This window comes from Schistosoma mansoni (assembly GCF_000237925.1).
Source record: "Schistosoma mansoni, WGS project CABG00000000 data, chromosome 2 unplaced supercontig 0120, strain Puerto Rico, whole genome shotgun sequence".
In the NCBI taxonomy this organism is placed as follows: domain Eukaryota; kingdom Metazoa; phylum Platyhelminthes; class Trematoda; order Strigeidida; family Schistosomatidae; genus Schistosoma; species Schistosoma mansoni.
The window spans coordinates 656,736-673,379 of record NW_017386000.1 but is presented as its reverse complement, the minus strand read 5'-3'; the positions used below and the strand labels follow the sequence as shown (position 1 = coordinate 673,379).

General features: G+C 35.2%; 2 protein-coding genes across 2 annotated transcripts in view; both read left to right on the top strand.

The window, feature by feature from the left end:
- The window catches only part of Smp_129710 (Uveal autoantigen with coiled-coil domains and ankyrin repeats protein, putative), a gene marked incomplete at its 3' end in the record, with an annotated part of 30,320 nt that extends 26,419 nt beyond the window's left edge, over positions 1-3,901 (top strand). Inside the window, exons 18-19 of the mRNA XM_018791577.1 lie at positions 1,267-1,375; positions 3,785-3,901. Of these exons, the coding sequence (XP_018645285.1) occupies positions 1,267-1,375; positions 3,785-3,901 (226 nt within the window). The remainder of the gene's footprint in view (positions 1-1,266; positions 1,376-3,784) is intronic.
- Positions 3,902-5,596: 1,695 nt separating this feature from the next.
- Smp_013970 (hypothetical protein) lies at positions 5,597-16,188 on the top strand (the record flags this gene model as incomplete). Its single annotated transcript, XM_018791575.1, has 5 exons — positions 5,597-5,601; positions 6,026-6,304; positions 8,560-8,821; positions 11,820-12,075; positions 15,777-16,188. 5 exons carry the CDS (start codon positions 5,597-5,599, stop codon positions 15,872-15,874), a joined length of 900 nt encoding a protein of 299 aa, XP_018645284.1. The 3' UTR covers positions 15,875-16,188.
- Positions 16,189-16,644: the final 456 nt, after the last annotated feature.

Genomic DNA, 16,644 nt, shown 5'->3' with positions numbered 1-16,644 from the left:
TAGGAATGCATCTGTCAATTGTTCTCCATAAACAATGCTGCAGTGTAGTCTGTCATTTGAACTCCTTATGGTGTTGCAATTTTCTCAGCTATTCACTACATAGTATCGGAGGAGGTTCCATAAGGTTCTGTTATACACGCTTCCAAACGCTCCATAGTCAAGTAAGCTGTTGTATATAGTGACGAATACCACTCAAATGATTGTTCAACGATGATCCGTAGCGTCGCAATTCGGTCTGTGCACGACCGATCCACGCGGAATCCAGCTTGTTGATCTTGGAGTTGGGTGTCTACTGCGTCTTTCATCCGGTTCAGCAACACTCTGTTGAAAACTTTTCCTGGTACCGACAACAGTTTGATGCCTATGTAATTCTCAACGTTTGCTCAGATCTCATTTCTTCGGTATCTTTATGAGGCGTCCTTCTTTCCAGTCTGTCATTAGCACTTGTTCCTTCTCCCAAATCTTCCTGAATAGAAAGTGAGGCATGTTTGCTGTTGCTTCAGTGTCCGACTTGAGTGCTTCAGCTGGCATATTGTCAGGTCATGGTACTTTCCCACTCTTGATTTGTCTGATGTCCATCTTGACTTCTTCGATCATTGATGGAGTGACAGATATAGGAAGGTCAGTGTGTGCTGCTTCGACGCCCAGTGGATTCAATGAAGCTGGCCTATTCAGCAGTTCCTCGAAGTATTCTGCCCATCTTTTCTTCTGTCCTTGAATCTCCGTGATAGTCTTTCCTTCTTTGTCATTGACTGGTTTCTCTGGTTTACTATATCCCTCTGCCAGTTTCTTCGTTGTATCATATAGTTGTCTCATATTCCCTTCCCTATCAATTTAGGGGGCTCTAGAGATTGTTGAATTTATGGTTTTTTATTTTACATTGGTTTTATACAGGCTATTATCATGTACCAGAATGTAATAAATAACTGTTACGTCTTAGTATGGGACTCCACAGAATTATAGAATTTTCGGCAAATATGCTATATTTTTGAATACGTACAAGCTCTTTGTATGTTTGACAGTAACTAGAATAAACTGTTTTTCGTCCCGTATTTGTACTGTAGTGTCCTCAGTTGTTAACATTATGCTTGTTACATAGTCGCTTGTTTTTGATATTTACATCTTGTCGAACGTTTTCTATCTTCACATTTATGAGATTTTCTTAAAATATTTGTTACTTCATCTGAAATGCCACAATAATGGTTGAAGTCATGCTTATTAAACACACTGAAACACTGTTTTCGGCTACATTGATTGTCTTTGTAGGAAACTCGAAGCTGCCTTAAAAGAAGTAGAGAGGCTTCGTGGTGTCATCCAACAAGATAAAGAACGAGCAAGTGGTGCTCTTGACGAACTTAAGGATTTACGTCAAAAAGTATGTTTATATATGTATCTGTGTATTAAATCTCCCATGTTTAAACTATTTTGTATAGATAAACTTTAGTTGATCTTCAACAGGTGTTGCTTAAATTCTTAGTGAACCTACTAACAACGACAATTAAGGTGCATGCCTGGAGACCGTTCTCATGTTTTTTTGATGTCTTATGCATAATGGAGAGGTAAAGGGGTCTACCTTAAACTATGAGTTCATCAAAAATTCCACTTACTAAACATAGAATATGCAGAGGTATAAATCTGTTTGGTGAAAACGGCTTCATGAAACTTGGAGTAACTGCGTTAGCATGTTTTTGATTCTATTCTTTCCAAGATGCCGGACTGATATACATCACGATTAAGAAACTTTCACAGTGCCGCCGATGTATTCACGCTTTATCTACTAGATATTTAGTTTCAATATGATTTAGTACTTTTTATTCCTCGAATTCATTCTCCTCGAAAATTATTCTCCTGTGTTTACTCTTTTTTGCTATAATTGATACTACTAACATCTCGAATCTTGCTACTCATCGTGTTGATTTCATCTCATCGTACTGACTTGATATGGCATCTTGAGGTAGTGGACGCGTTTTCAGGCTGTTTGTTAACTATGACCTACTGACTGACTCAAACTTTGAGCTTACTAGTGTAGTGTTGTGCTTACTTACTTTGCTTACGCCTGTTACCCCTCGTTGAGACGTATAGGCCACCCACCAGCATTCTCCATCCAACCCTGTCCCAACCAACCCTTTCCAGCTCTTCCCAGTTAACATTCATCCTTCTCATAACTGCTTCTATTTCCCGACGTAATGTGTTCTTTGGCCTTCTTCTTTTCCGTTTCCCTTCTGGATTCCAAGTTAGGGCTTGCCTTGTGATGCAGTTTGGTGATTTCCTTAATGTATGTCCTATCCACTTCCAACGTCTCTTCCTAATTTCCTCTTCAGCTGGAAGCTGGTTTGTCCTCTCCCATAAAACGCCGTTGTTATGTTTCAATAACGTCGCTTATTATCCGTTTGACCACCAGCATGTTTCCCGACACGTGAATTATGCAGCTGTATGATAAGTTTATCATTGTTTGACACTTGAATGTAATAATAGATATATCCGACTGTACTATTCGGTTATGCAAACTACTCCACTAAGATCAATAGAGCTCAGAATTATTAGTTTGTGTTAACTCAGTTCGAAGTTCTGTTTTGTGAGTAAGTGGTTCAATATATGTCACAAAACTTGGTATGTGAAAGCGTAACTCCGAATTCCTGTCCATTAGGTTAGTGGTGTTTTTTAATACTGATATAAATGAATACACATCTTAGTATCACTCACTGTCCTTTCAAGTTGAAGCTACCTACCATTGTAAATACGCTACTGGGAGATAATGTACACTGAAACCACCCAGCTTATTTTCTGTCTATATTTAAGTTAATTCATTAGAAAGTTAGTAATATTGTTTTTCAGCGCAATTATTATCAGTGTCACTCACACGATGTTAGATAAAGTCAGGACTTTTTCGTTAAGTACTTTGAAGCAAGAAAATTGTCTAGTTCAACATCAACTACTCATTAGTAATATAGTTAGCTTGCACTAATCTTACATTGCCTTCTACCCTCCTTAAAGGTAATCCCATTCAGCATATTACAAGACAATAAATCCTAGTGTATTTCAAGCAGGTTATATTCGATAGTTCGTGTTTGAATGAAAGAATGAAACATTTAATAATACTTACTTTAGGAAAGATGGAAGAATAAAATGAAGTATCAACTCAAGAATAAACACAACACATACTTTAATACTGAATTTCTTAGGAATAGTTTGAGTTTAGTCATAACATATTATTAAAATAAAAGATCTTGATAAGATAATGTGAACCAAAGGTTTAACAACCTAGAAGTATACTGTTTCAGGAGTACTTTGGCTTGACCATGCAGTCAAATATAATTATCCAGAAATTCTAGGCTTAAGGATGTTTCGTTTCATCATAAACCTGTTGTCGAAATACAATCATAAAGATGCAAGTAAATTATAAAGTCATAAAATGTCTAATAAAATATGAAGCATGTTAATTATTTTAGATTTTATGTCATGAATCTTTTTACTAAGCAGTTGATGCTCAAAGTGTCGACTAACCGACCTATTTTAAACGGATTGATAGTCATTTTTCTGTACCATGTTCCCGCGTCGCTGTTCATATGGATTGAATTAACCACTTAATTGTTGGATTATTTACCAAAAACGTATAGAACGGACCTAGCCGATCCACGTTATATATATATATATATATATATATATATATATATATATAGGTTATGTACATAAAATAATCGTAATTGTGTTCTAACCATATCTATTCTTTATTATAAAACTCACATGTGATTACAACATGTTATCCAACTAATTTATATTTAAGGTCCTTCGAAAGAATCAAAGAATTAGAGATTTAGAAAATGATGTTGCACGTTTGAAAGCCTGCTCATCTAAGGTGAATGTTGGGAGTGTTCAAATTAATGATTCATCGGCTCGGTAGGCATTTCACTGTTATTTTTTTAGTACTTTCTTTTTAGATATAATTATGCACTACTTGGCGTTGAATATTTTTTTTAAAGCAAGCTGGGTTTTGGATACTAAAAACTATCCTTTCCTGGTTTATATTTCATTGTAAGATGACAAGAAAGCGTAATAATGTAGATGTTAAACACATGATTTGCCCATTTCATTAGTCTATCAATCATTTGACTATATCCAGGTTGCAGTATTTCAACGGTCTCAGCAAACCTTCAAAACATAAGGAATACGTTTTGTGATTTACAGTTTTTTTAATGTGAAAAAGAATATTACTTAAAAATGCGTCCGTATAGATGGTTCGTACAAGCTAGGGCTGTCCAAATTATTTGCTGGTGATGTAATCACATTTAACCATATGTCTTATTGTATTTTAATCTCAGATTAATTGTCACCTGTTGTCTCTATGATATATACAACTATCCTATCCCACCGTGAATTTGAATATAACACTTACGACAAATCCTTAATCGCATATCTCATTCCGTATTCTGTGATTTTGGGTTTACTGAAGTTCCCAATTTTAATATATTGTCCGCCGGCGAGATTTTTTTTTCAAGCGGGTTTATGACACTATTAGTTGTTAGAATTCAGATTCCGTCAATGTCTCTTAGATAAATTGTTATGAAGTAATGAAAATGATTTGCAGCTCGATTAGATAACGATGTTGTTCAAAACTTCACTCAATGCTTTGCAATGAAGCCAACCATCTGATAGAACGTAACACTACCAAAAGAAATTGTTGTTTTATTACTATTGTAATGAACTCAAGTGGGGACAACCAATGTATTATCTAACACGAAATTACAGAGTTCTTTCGTAAATTGTGAAACCATACATTGAATACTTCATTCGCAAATCCTCCATCAATTGTCTCAATCTTCATCGTTCCTTCATTGCTAGTACAATTATATTCTGTTTTCGTTCTCTTCGATTCGATCTTAGCCTTCCGCTGCCAGCCAATCAATTTTTAATTGGCGTTACCTACTACTTGTGTCTGACGACATAAGTAGCATACACCACACTTTAACCATTTCAACTTTATTTTATTGCTACTCTCGTACATCCATCCAAAATTATTTCAGTTTGTCTATCTAAATGAGAATAAGGTGGCCGTAGCATTACCCTGGGAAAATACAAATTACTACTTTTCGACCCATTGTCTTATTATTTGATCATTAGAATGAGAATTACCACTTAGTACATCATAAATACTTCAGAGTAAAAGCTTTAGTTGAATGGTTTTCGTGTTTTATTTTCAATTTTTCGCGGTTTCAAGTCCACTGTCTCTGCTTCAATACACAACTGAACCATATTCAGACACTATAGATGCATTTTAATGTGACTGACTTTTTAATGTTAAATATCTTAAAGGGGAGTTTTATTGTTGAAATGCATTTTTCATATATTTTATTTATTGGCTAATGAAAGCATTAAGCAACTTCTTCATTGTTCAGTGGAAAGTGTTTGATTCAATAACAAACAACAGCCAGTCTTAATTATTCCTGTCATATATATATTCGATTTCATGATTATTTTTGCGGTTATCAGTTTTTTACATCCTCATTCAGTAAATGTTAGTTACTTATTTACGATTTTTAAAAGATCACTTTTCCGGGAATCTACATTATCACATGATGTAACCTTTCTCACTCGAGCCATGATGTTAGTTTTCTCTTAGCTCTTTAGTTCTGTAGTCTAACTGTAGTCGAGTTTCAACACAAGTCAACTATATATCCTGCCCAACAACGAGAAATAGTTTGAAGGAAGCGATGACTTGCCGTTTTTTACTTTGTGTGCAGTTTTCTAAGCTCCATACTTATGTCAATCTCTAGGTTATAAATTGATTTGTACTGGAAAATAACATAATAATATTGTAACACTTCGTGATCTTTCTAGGCATACTTCAGTTAAATAGGTTTTAATCTTGAATTGATTTCAGTCAAAGATCTATTTATTGATTGGAATTAATATTTAACACTTTTGCGATGAACGACTAACCACTATCTAATTATCATAGGTTTCAGTTCGTTGCAGGAAAATTATCTTAAATCTAGTATTTTCGTAAGTTCTTATTAATTTAAATTAGATTATTATCGGAACCGGAACAACGTCGAGGTTGTGAAGGTCATTTGGAATCCTTTGACCAGGTAAATGCAGATCAACCAAACAGAGTCTGTAGTTCTATAACAGCTTCTTTATTACGTTGTCCTGCTACACCAAGGAATGATTCAACCGAAAATCTTCTGGACCAATTAGCAGATTATACTGTTTCATGTGATTCTGTTTCAATGGATAATACTCATGATCCTGTTTCATCAATAAATAACGAGGAGTTGGCCGTTACATTTCACAATGATGGTTGCAAGTATGTCTTATACAGAACTGTTAAAATATATATTGATCATTTCCAGGATGTAAGCTAATACCTCAAGTTAAGAAATGTAGTAATTTATTAACCTTTTAAATTAAGAACTGATTACACTAGTTGTTTTTATTCCATCAACAGATTCTACGAATCCACAGTGCAGTCATTAATATGTTTTTATATCCTCATGTTTGCTGTAATTATTCCAGCTGTACTTGATACATACAATACACTATCCAATTTACGTAAACGTGACTTTCTTAAATAAATTTTCATATAAAATATTTAATGATAAGCTTATTGTTTGATAATGGATCGATAGATGAAAGCATCTTACACAAGAGTTCATCGATTCTGTTCTACCATATTTCTTCGATACCACAGAAGACAACAAAGGAAATATGAACTAATAGTTTTTGATAAAGCAATAACCAATATGTTCATGCGTTCGTGAAAATTGATGAATAAATTCATCCATGTTACATAATGCTCCTATTTTTTGTTGCCGTAACACTTATAATTAGTAATTACCATCTTCAGAATCGAAAATTTTATAAATATTGTGATTTTGTGAGTTAGTAGGAATTTTTGGAATGGGGCAATAATGGATTAGTGCTTCTTTTTTTGATGGTCAACTACTGATTCTGTTGATTTGTGCTTTCGGAACCAATCTTGAGTAGTTGTTGTCTCATCTTTTTTCAGATTAAATAAAATTTACATAAGATCACCGTAATCAATCTTATAATAATTTTAAATTGACTCTATGATTGCTGGATGTATTTAATAAGTACTTCAGTTAAGGCCCATCTGTCTGAACTTAACAAGTTTTTTGAATTATGATATTTTGGATCTATTTACTATTTTTTTCATGTTGGGTTTTGGAGCTTAAAATGTTTCAACTTGATGTGAATAGTAATTTCGTTAAAAAGTGTACACCATTTCTCCTGAAGTCTGCTTCGATAATCCCTTCCAACGGACCAAAGTTGATAGTTTTTGTATATTCCAAGTAATCTAACTTTATGAGCAAAGATGTATGGTAGCTAACAGTGGCACCCGGGACGCGCGTTTCGTCCCATTTGGGGCTCGTCAGCTTGATGTGCCTGCATCCCACAGTTGATGTTCACTGCTAGCCACCATCCATCTTTTATTATAACGGTTGTGAATTAAGGTAATATCGAGGCGATCCGTACAGGATACACATATGCCAATAAGAGACTGGTAAATTGTAGTCCTAAACATCAATGTGAGGATTCAAACAAACAAGACGAAATAAATTAGTCTAACTTTATATTCCCACTGCTGTGTCGTTTTTATTTTCACCAAATAATGTAGATTCAGACAGAGCTTTGAGTGGGATCGCGCTGTCTATTTATCTTACCACTCTTTGATATCTGTTCTGTAGTACTAAGTGGAAGCTATTTGACGGACAAAAAGGGTATATTAACCCTTTACAATACTTACATGAACGTATTCTAACTTTAAGAACTTACACTAATATATCAGACAGGATACGACTAATGTGTCATTTTTACTTCCCTAAAAATCCTATATTTATTATAAGTAGTGTTAATCTTCATATGTATATCTTTTATTCGTGTCCTGCCTAAATATATATAAAGATTTGAGCATGCATGAAGTAGATCTTTCCCTATTAAAATCTCGTATTTCGACTTTTGATAGACCATTTGAATAATATTTACCAATAATTATATGCGACGTATGTAATCATTTCATCTACTGAAGTTAAATACGAACTATGGAACATTCGAGGACACATATTTGGTGCAAATTATTCCATTTGTAATTCAGGCAGTTAGAAACAAGTTCTTCCTATGTCATCTCCACCTCACGGTATTTTGTCACCATAAGTATCCATAGTCTTTTGAAGTGTTTAGTTAAATATATAGCGGACCTGTTCAAAAATAAGTGGAGCGACCGTGTTTGAACGTCTCCTATTGTATTTTGATGATATACCTGCATGTCAACTATTTCAAGTCCTTGTTGTGACGTCTGATTAAACTAAAGGACGTAATGTAGTGTTTTAAGTTTATTTTCGCTAAATAACACATCGTATACTGTTTCTAGCGACCTCTTTTAGTTACTTTATCAAAATAAAGTTTCGTTCTTTTAAAATTTTGATCAAATTCAACTGCTTAGCTTAAATTACTTTTCATTGTAACTCTTAATTAATTGGTGTACTGCCATTTCTAAAAAAGACTTTTTCTATTAAAAACAAATACTTATAAAACTACTAGTCGATGTCATAACATGAACAAACTGCTGCCGGAATTGCATAGTACAACTGTACAATTAAAGAAATTGATCACTTTAAATCTGTCTAATGAAGATTCTCTATTAGATGTTCTGAACAATGTAGAACAACATGGATCATTATCACTATCATCAATATCATATTCTCAATCATTAGTTGGTAATCAGGTAAAAGCTTCACATGTTGATAACATTGGTTTAATTGATCAGTCTGGCATAATGGATAATATGAAAACATTTATAGAAGTAAGTTATTAGTCAACCATGATGATGCAATTTATCAATTCATTTGATTGTTTTCATTTTAGTATTTAATTTTGACCGAGTTTGTTTTTGATTCTGCCTAGTCGAAATATTTATCTTTTATGCTTTGTACTGATGAATAGCTTATCTCTTCAATGGTCTATTGTACTCTGTAAAAGTCTTGTCCTTAAGCTGTAAGTTACCAGCTAGAGCAGTCGCCTTTCAGTGCCTAGGTTCGAAATTTATGGAGAAGTATTCAACAAACCAATAATTTTATTATCAGTAGTACTGTGAATATGTGGCAATGTTTCCTTTCACAAAGGGTTTTCAGTTCTGTTTCCTGCTGTTTTGTATGGAGGCTTATACTTTGTACAAGTTGGAGATAGTGAAAATTGCTCTTGTAATTTGAATTTCGCCTTCCCGTCATCACTTTTTATTTATTTCCATGATAATTCTAAGATTTATCTTGTAGACTTATTGACTGTACATTCTCTATTGATAGTCATTCTTCTCTTGAGTAATCTTTGTTGATTCGACTTTTGCACAACCAAACGAATATTGATGTTTGTTACCCTGATTGTGTCTACTAAATCGTCGTGACACCGTTCAGTATGGAAACCTTTCGTTATCAAATCACAGTGCGCCCATAAAAAGCTTTGGAGCTTGGACGATACTAAGTTTGGGTTCAAGCATTACGTATCTATTTTACTATTGTCCTAAAAATATAATTGATTGAGTATATAATTATTTAGATTTAATCTTTATTTATTAGTTATTCATTATTCAGTGTACTTTTATTTCTCTTCTACATTTCCTTGTGTCATTGTATAAAAAGTTAATATTATTTCAATTTAACACTTTGAAATGCTTGTAACTTTATATCTTCTTCCAAAAATATTTCAGTCTCTTCATTATGCTCACGTAAGGTTACATTATTATGCAAGAAAAATGGATCATTTATGTATGTCTCTTGTTAATCAATGTGGAAAATGTTCTTTTAAAAGTCAACAAGTATTATCAAGTAAGCCGATTTGATTTATCACTTTCTGTGTTCATTGTGGTGATATTATAAAGGTATCTACATTTTCAGATGGCCATTTAGTTGAAAACCTACCATTCAGTCATGAACACGTAAACTTCTTGATTCCTGTTCTGAATGTATAATTATGAACACTGAAACCACTAGTACAATTGGAATGATCAGTCTGTTGTTTTGTAAGCCTAATAATTAATGAACGAATGAAATGCTTAAGCAGTTTAGTTTTACTCTTTGAAGTACATTGATCATTGAGATCTCAACGATTACTTCCCTGTTGTTAATAACTTTTCTTTAAAAGCTACTATATATAAGAAAGTATAGTTTTCTCTAAAGATAGTGTATCTTTGATTCCTGTTTCTACTGAACATTTCATTTATAATACCAATTTAAACCTATTTTGAAAGTTCCATTGTTCATTACTTAATATTTGCCGTAGATTTTCATGATTTGTTGCCGACCAAAAGTTTACTATCTCTTTGTTTCACAGGTAATATTGACAAGTCAACTGATTTGCTTATTAGTATTATTAGAAGATTGGAAAGCCTATGCAATCAAAATGATGTACGTTGTATTATTGAATGAAGTTTTTGGACCGGATATTTTTCAAAATAGATTAATGTTCCTTAATTGATGCGTCTGTTTTCATCTTGTTTACTAGTTCTGTTGTGACTTTAAGCCCGACTAGTTATCACGTGATTTATTAGCCAATCGAAATACGACTGATTCAATCTTAGTACTGTACGAAACCAATTACGTTCGACCGGTATAAGCAGCCTAGTGTCCTTATTGATCCTTAGTTCTCCTAGCCCGTCCAGTTGTGTCCAGAACGCCAATAACAGCTTCCACGATGCAAATCATTTCTTTCTAGTATACTTGGTTTGTATGCCAGCCGAACAGACCGTACCACACCATAAAATTGGAAATAACATTTATACAAGATCAAGCCAAAAAGTGGCTGTGGACGTGAGAGACGGTAATTAATAAACTGAACATAATTTAAGAACATTAAATCGTATAATAATAATAATCTATAGGTCAAAATGAAGCTTATAATAAGAGAAATCTAGTTACTGAACAATTATACAATGGGAATATATGTAGTATTAGTTTATTAATAATTCTCAGAAGGTACCCGTAATTTAATCTTCACTAGGATATAACAAGTTCTTTGTATGCTGTGATAATCAGTGTTTGCAGCCTAATTTATGAACCCTATGCATTGACAAACAGTGAGATGTATCAATCTCAGGAACGTTACTGTAAAGTACATTGATTACAATTTTTAAACCTCATAACGAAATAAATAGAGAACAGATGTAGATGATATTAAATTAAATGAAAAAGAACTGGATGGAAAATGAAGAACAAATGAGGAATCAATTGTGGAAGGTCCTACGAGAATAATGGGAACATATCTGATTGATTGTTACACTAAACTGGAGTCTCAAACAGTTGACTTTCATCATTTGGAAGACTTATCACTAGGTTTACATGTTATTCTAATCAAACCGACAGTTTATAACTTTGCTGACTAGTCTTGGTCTGGCATTGTTAAACTTTCTTTTAAATTCATTCTGCTTCAGTCAGCTTCACATGCATCCCTTACAGCATGGCAGCTTCAAAACGCCACTATAATTATGTCCCAAGTTTCCAACACTTAGTTGCAAAATCTAAAAATCAGATACATCACTTTATTCGGATTTCGTCAACCTACTGTCCACGTATCCCTGTTTCTTGAATTTTTAATTTAAAGTTATACTTAGCTTCTATCTGTTTACATCTTTACTAAATTCTATGCCAACGTGTTTTTTTAATGAATGTTGAGCTTCATATTGCTGGCCACTTTAATCGACTAGACTTTTCGTGTTTCACTTAACTTCACACTTATATCCTGATTTGTTTTTTATCACTTCGTACTATTTTCGCATATCTTCATTGTTTTTCTTGGGTAATTATTTTCAGCTGTTTTCTAATCACGTGATTGAAAGTATTTTACGAGATTCTCGTCAATTACTCGATTGGATTCAATGCCTAGGCGCGGAAAGTGTAAACAATGCATGTAACTTGACCAGAAAAGAAGATGATATAAACACATGTCCACTAGAAGTGAAATCATTACTTTGTTCAGGTGAACGTGAAAAATTAAAAAGTCAAATAAAACATTATCGTCGTAAATATCATCAGTTATTACAAAGTGTTGACATTGTTACAAAAAATTGTAAGTTGGGATTTGTATATCGTCATCCACCACTTTCCTTACCTCATAACTTAGATCGGTGAAACAACCACACCGTTCATCTGTTTAATAACTAGGACAATATTTGTTACACAAATATTTTGGTCTTATTCAACCACTAATCTGTCCATAATTTATGCTGTTGATCAACAGTGCTATTGAATGAGGTCAAGCTTTCATAGTTTTAGAAATTAGACTTAACGATTTATTCATGCACGAATGGTAGGGATAACCTATAAAACGTTGTAAACGCTAATATAGGGGGGGGGAACCGGCCTCGTTACTTCTGAAGGAACTCGGCTTTCATCATGAGGCGTCATAATTCTTCCTTTAACTCGGAGGGCAGAGTTTAAATGGTTTGAATTATTTTTTCTGCTTAGCGTATTTTTAGTGTGTTAGTTTTCTACGGGATGGGGTCGCTAACCCCATGACTTACCTTCCTCCTTTACCCGGGCTTGGAGCCGGCAGTAACTCTAGAAGAGCTAGAAGCCCCTTCTAGCAACCAAAGCAACAATTTTTATAGGTACATGGAACTTCCGGACAATGTGGGAGACCGGGAAGACCAGTCAAATAGCAATGGAAATGAGGAGATACAAATTGACAGTACTTGGAATCAGCGAAATTCATTGGACAGAAGCTGGTCAGCAAAGGCTAGATACGGGAGAGATGCTGCTGTACTCCGGTCACGAAGGGGAAAATGCTCCACACACTCAGGGAGTTGCTCTAATGCTGTCCAGAGAATCACGAAATGCACCTGTAGGATGGGAATCTCATGGATCCAGAATTATCAAAGCATCATTCAAAACAAAGAAGGAGGGGATCACAATGAAAGTTATCCAATGTTATGCACCCACAAATGATAGCAACGACGACGATAAAGATCAGTTCTACTCGAGGCTGCAATCAATCATATCTAAGTGCTCAAGGAAGGACCTCACCATCCTGATGGGAGATCTAAATGCTAAAGTCGGGATGGACAACACAGGATATAAAGATATAATTGGACGACATGGACTAGGAGAGAGAAATGAAGATGGGGAGAGATTTGCAAATCTATGTGCATTCAACAAATTGGTTATAGGCGGCAGAATATTCCCCCACAAACACAGACATAAAGCCACGTGATTCTCACCGAACCACACCATAGAGAACCAGATAGATTATATTTGTACCAACGAAAAATTCCGAAGGACAATGGAATATGTGAGATCCAGGAGAGGAGCTGACTTTGCATCAGATCACCACCTGGTTGTGGCCAAGATGGGACTGAAGCTAAAGAAAAACTGGAAAACTGCACAAACAACACTACAAAGGTTCAATACAGCCTTCCTTCGAGATACTGATAAGCTCAACGAATTCACGATAACTCTCAACAACAGGTTCCAAGCTCTACAGGATCTACTGGATGAACAAGAAACTACGATGGAGGACAACTGGAAAGGGATAAAAGAAGCACTAACTTCAACGTGTCAGGAGGTTCTTGGTCCTAAGAAGCATCATCACGAGGAATGGATCTCTATGGGAACCCTGGACAAGATTAAAGAAAGGAAGAACAGGAAACTAGCAATTAACAACAGCCGAACACGAGAAGAGAAAGTCAAAGCGCAAGCAGACTACGCAGAAGCAAACAGGGAAGTGAAGAAAAACATTAAAGCCGACAAGCAAAAATACATGGGAGAATTAGCAACGACGGCGGAAAAAGCTGCAAGAGAAAGGAATATGAGATAACTATATGATACAACGAAGAAACTGGCAGAGGGATATAGTAAACCAGAGAAACCAGTCAATGACAAAGAAGGAAAGACTATCACGGAGATTCAAGGACAAGAAAAGATGGGCAGAATACTTCGAGGAACTGCTGAATAGGCCAGCTTCATTGAATCCACTGGGCGTCGAATCAGCACACACTGACCTTCCTATATCTGTCACTCCATCAATGATCGAAGAAGTCAAGATGGACATCAGACAAATCAAGAGTGGGAAAGTACCATGACCTGACAATATGCCAGCTGAAGCACTCAAGTCGGACACTGAAGCAACAGCAAACATGCCTCACTTTCTATTCAAGAAGATTTGGGAGAAGGAACAAGTGCTAGTGACAGACTGGAAAGAAGGACGCCCCATAAAGATACCGAAGAAATGAGATCTGAGCAAACGTTGAGAATTACATAGGCATCAAACTGTTGTCGGTACCAGGAAAAGTTTTCAACAGAGTGTTGCTGAACCGGATGAAAGACGCAGTAGACACCCAACTCCAAGATCAACAAGCTGGATTCCGCGTGGATCGGTCGTGCACAGACCGAATTGCGACGCTACGGATCATCGTTGAACAATCATTTGAGTGGTATTCGTCACTATACATCAACTTCATCGACTATGAGAAGGCGTTCAACAATGTGGACAGGAGAACATTATGGAAACTTCTTCGACACTATGGAGTTCCTGAAAAGATTATCAACATTATCCAGAACTCATACGATGGACTACAATGCAAGGTCGTGCATGGAGGACAGCTGACAGATGCATTTCCAGTAAGGACCGGAGTCAGACAAGTTTGTCTACTCTCTCTTTTCCTCTTTCTTCTAGTGATTGACTGGATTATGAAGACCTCGACATCTGAGGGGATGCACGGAATACAATAGACATCTCAAAATCAATTAGACGATTCGGACTTCGCAGATGACTTAGCTCTCCTATCTCATACACACGAACAAATACAGACGAAGACAACAAATGTAGCAGCAGTTTCTGCATCAATAGGTCTCAATATACACAAAAGAAAAAGCAAGATTCTCAAATACGACACGGAGAACACACTTGGTGGAGAAACTCTGAAAGAGGTGGAGTATTTCATGTACCTGGGAAACATCATTGATAAACTAGGAGGATCTGATGCAGACGTAAAGGTGAGGATTGGCAAATCAAGGACAGCATTCCTACCATTGAAGAACATATGGGACTCAAAACAACTGTCAACTAACTTCAAAGTGAGAATCTTCAATACGAACGTTAAGATATTCCTACTGTACGGAACTGAAACGTGGAGAACTACTACATCCACAATCAAGAAGGTAGAAGTATATATAAACAGTTGTCTATACAAAATACTATAAACAACAGCGTTTTATGGGAGAGGACAAACCAGCTTCCAGCTGAAGAGGAAATTAGGAAGAGACGTTGGAAGTGGATAGGACATACATTAAGGAAATCACCAAACTGCATCACGAGGCAAGCCCTAACTTGGAATCCAGAAGGGAAACGGAAAAGAAGAAGGCCAAAGAACACATTACGTCGGGAAATAGAAGCAGTTATGAGAAGGATGAATGTTAACTGGGAAGAGCTGGAAAGGGTTGGTTGGGACAGGGTTGGATGGAGAATGCTGGTGGGTGGCCTATACGTCTCAACGAGGGGTAAAAGGCGTAAGTAAGTATTCTGTTACTCATATTGGATGTTTACAAATAAAGCTTCACAGTCAATATAAATTACTTATAACTTTGCGTACTGACCAAGATGAATTACTATCGATTAACATCGTTCTATATTATTGACATACAGATAACTAATTTAGATTATCTACGTTAATTGGCACTGCATACCATATTATGATTATTATCCTATCTTTCAAGTCTTTGAAATTTGATGATTTAAATAAAAAAATATTTTTACGTGTATTTGCATTATAGTGGCGGATACTACCGATGTTATATCGAGTACACGTACTCGCCTTGAGAACGTTGCTGGCGTCAGCCCTATAACGGATCATTCTGCGTCAATGAAATAACATTTGTTCAATAAAGAGTTTTGCGTCCTCAGATTTTAGTTTGACATAATACTAAGTATTTTCAAATGACTATTTTTAATTGCATTCTGTTCATTCTTTGTAAACCAGCTTTATTCTTGGCCTTTTTTGTACGTAGACTGATTTCTGAAAGGTTTTATCAAGAAAAATGTGAGAACCTATTGTATTTGTATTTGTTCTTTATTGAATGTTCTTCCTTTTCATCTAACGACCTATGTTCAATGTATTTAAAGTTTTTGTTATCTCTAAACATTATTCTAAGCAATTAAAAATTCAGTATGTTTGAACTATTTCTACCCAGTTCTTGTAGTTTGGTTGTTTTCTGCCCATGTGCAAATCATGGTTAAATTTAACTAGTTAACGAATACGGTGTATACTTTTTTGTGAAGACAATTTCTTCTTAATTGTCTTAACTGACGATCGTTGAACATAGCTTTCAAATGTAAAATGTATTCGTAGATGTCTTTGAAGCATTGCTCACGTATGTTGGGACCACCAAGGAAACAATATTGAAGTTTGATACAGTGTACTAGGCAATTATGTAAACCGGTTGATGAGATTGAATCTTCTTCGACTAAGTTGTTTGGAACATGTATTATGTATATCAAGCCATCAGTGCACTATATTATCTCCTCAACATTTAGGTTGGGAGGAAGTTTTTGGCAGGCAAGCCAAAACGTGTCACCCGTCTAAGAAGTCGCTGATTTGTTTAGCTTAAGTTACTATTTTTTTCGATGAATGTATATGAAATT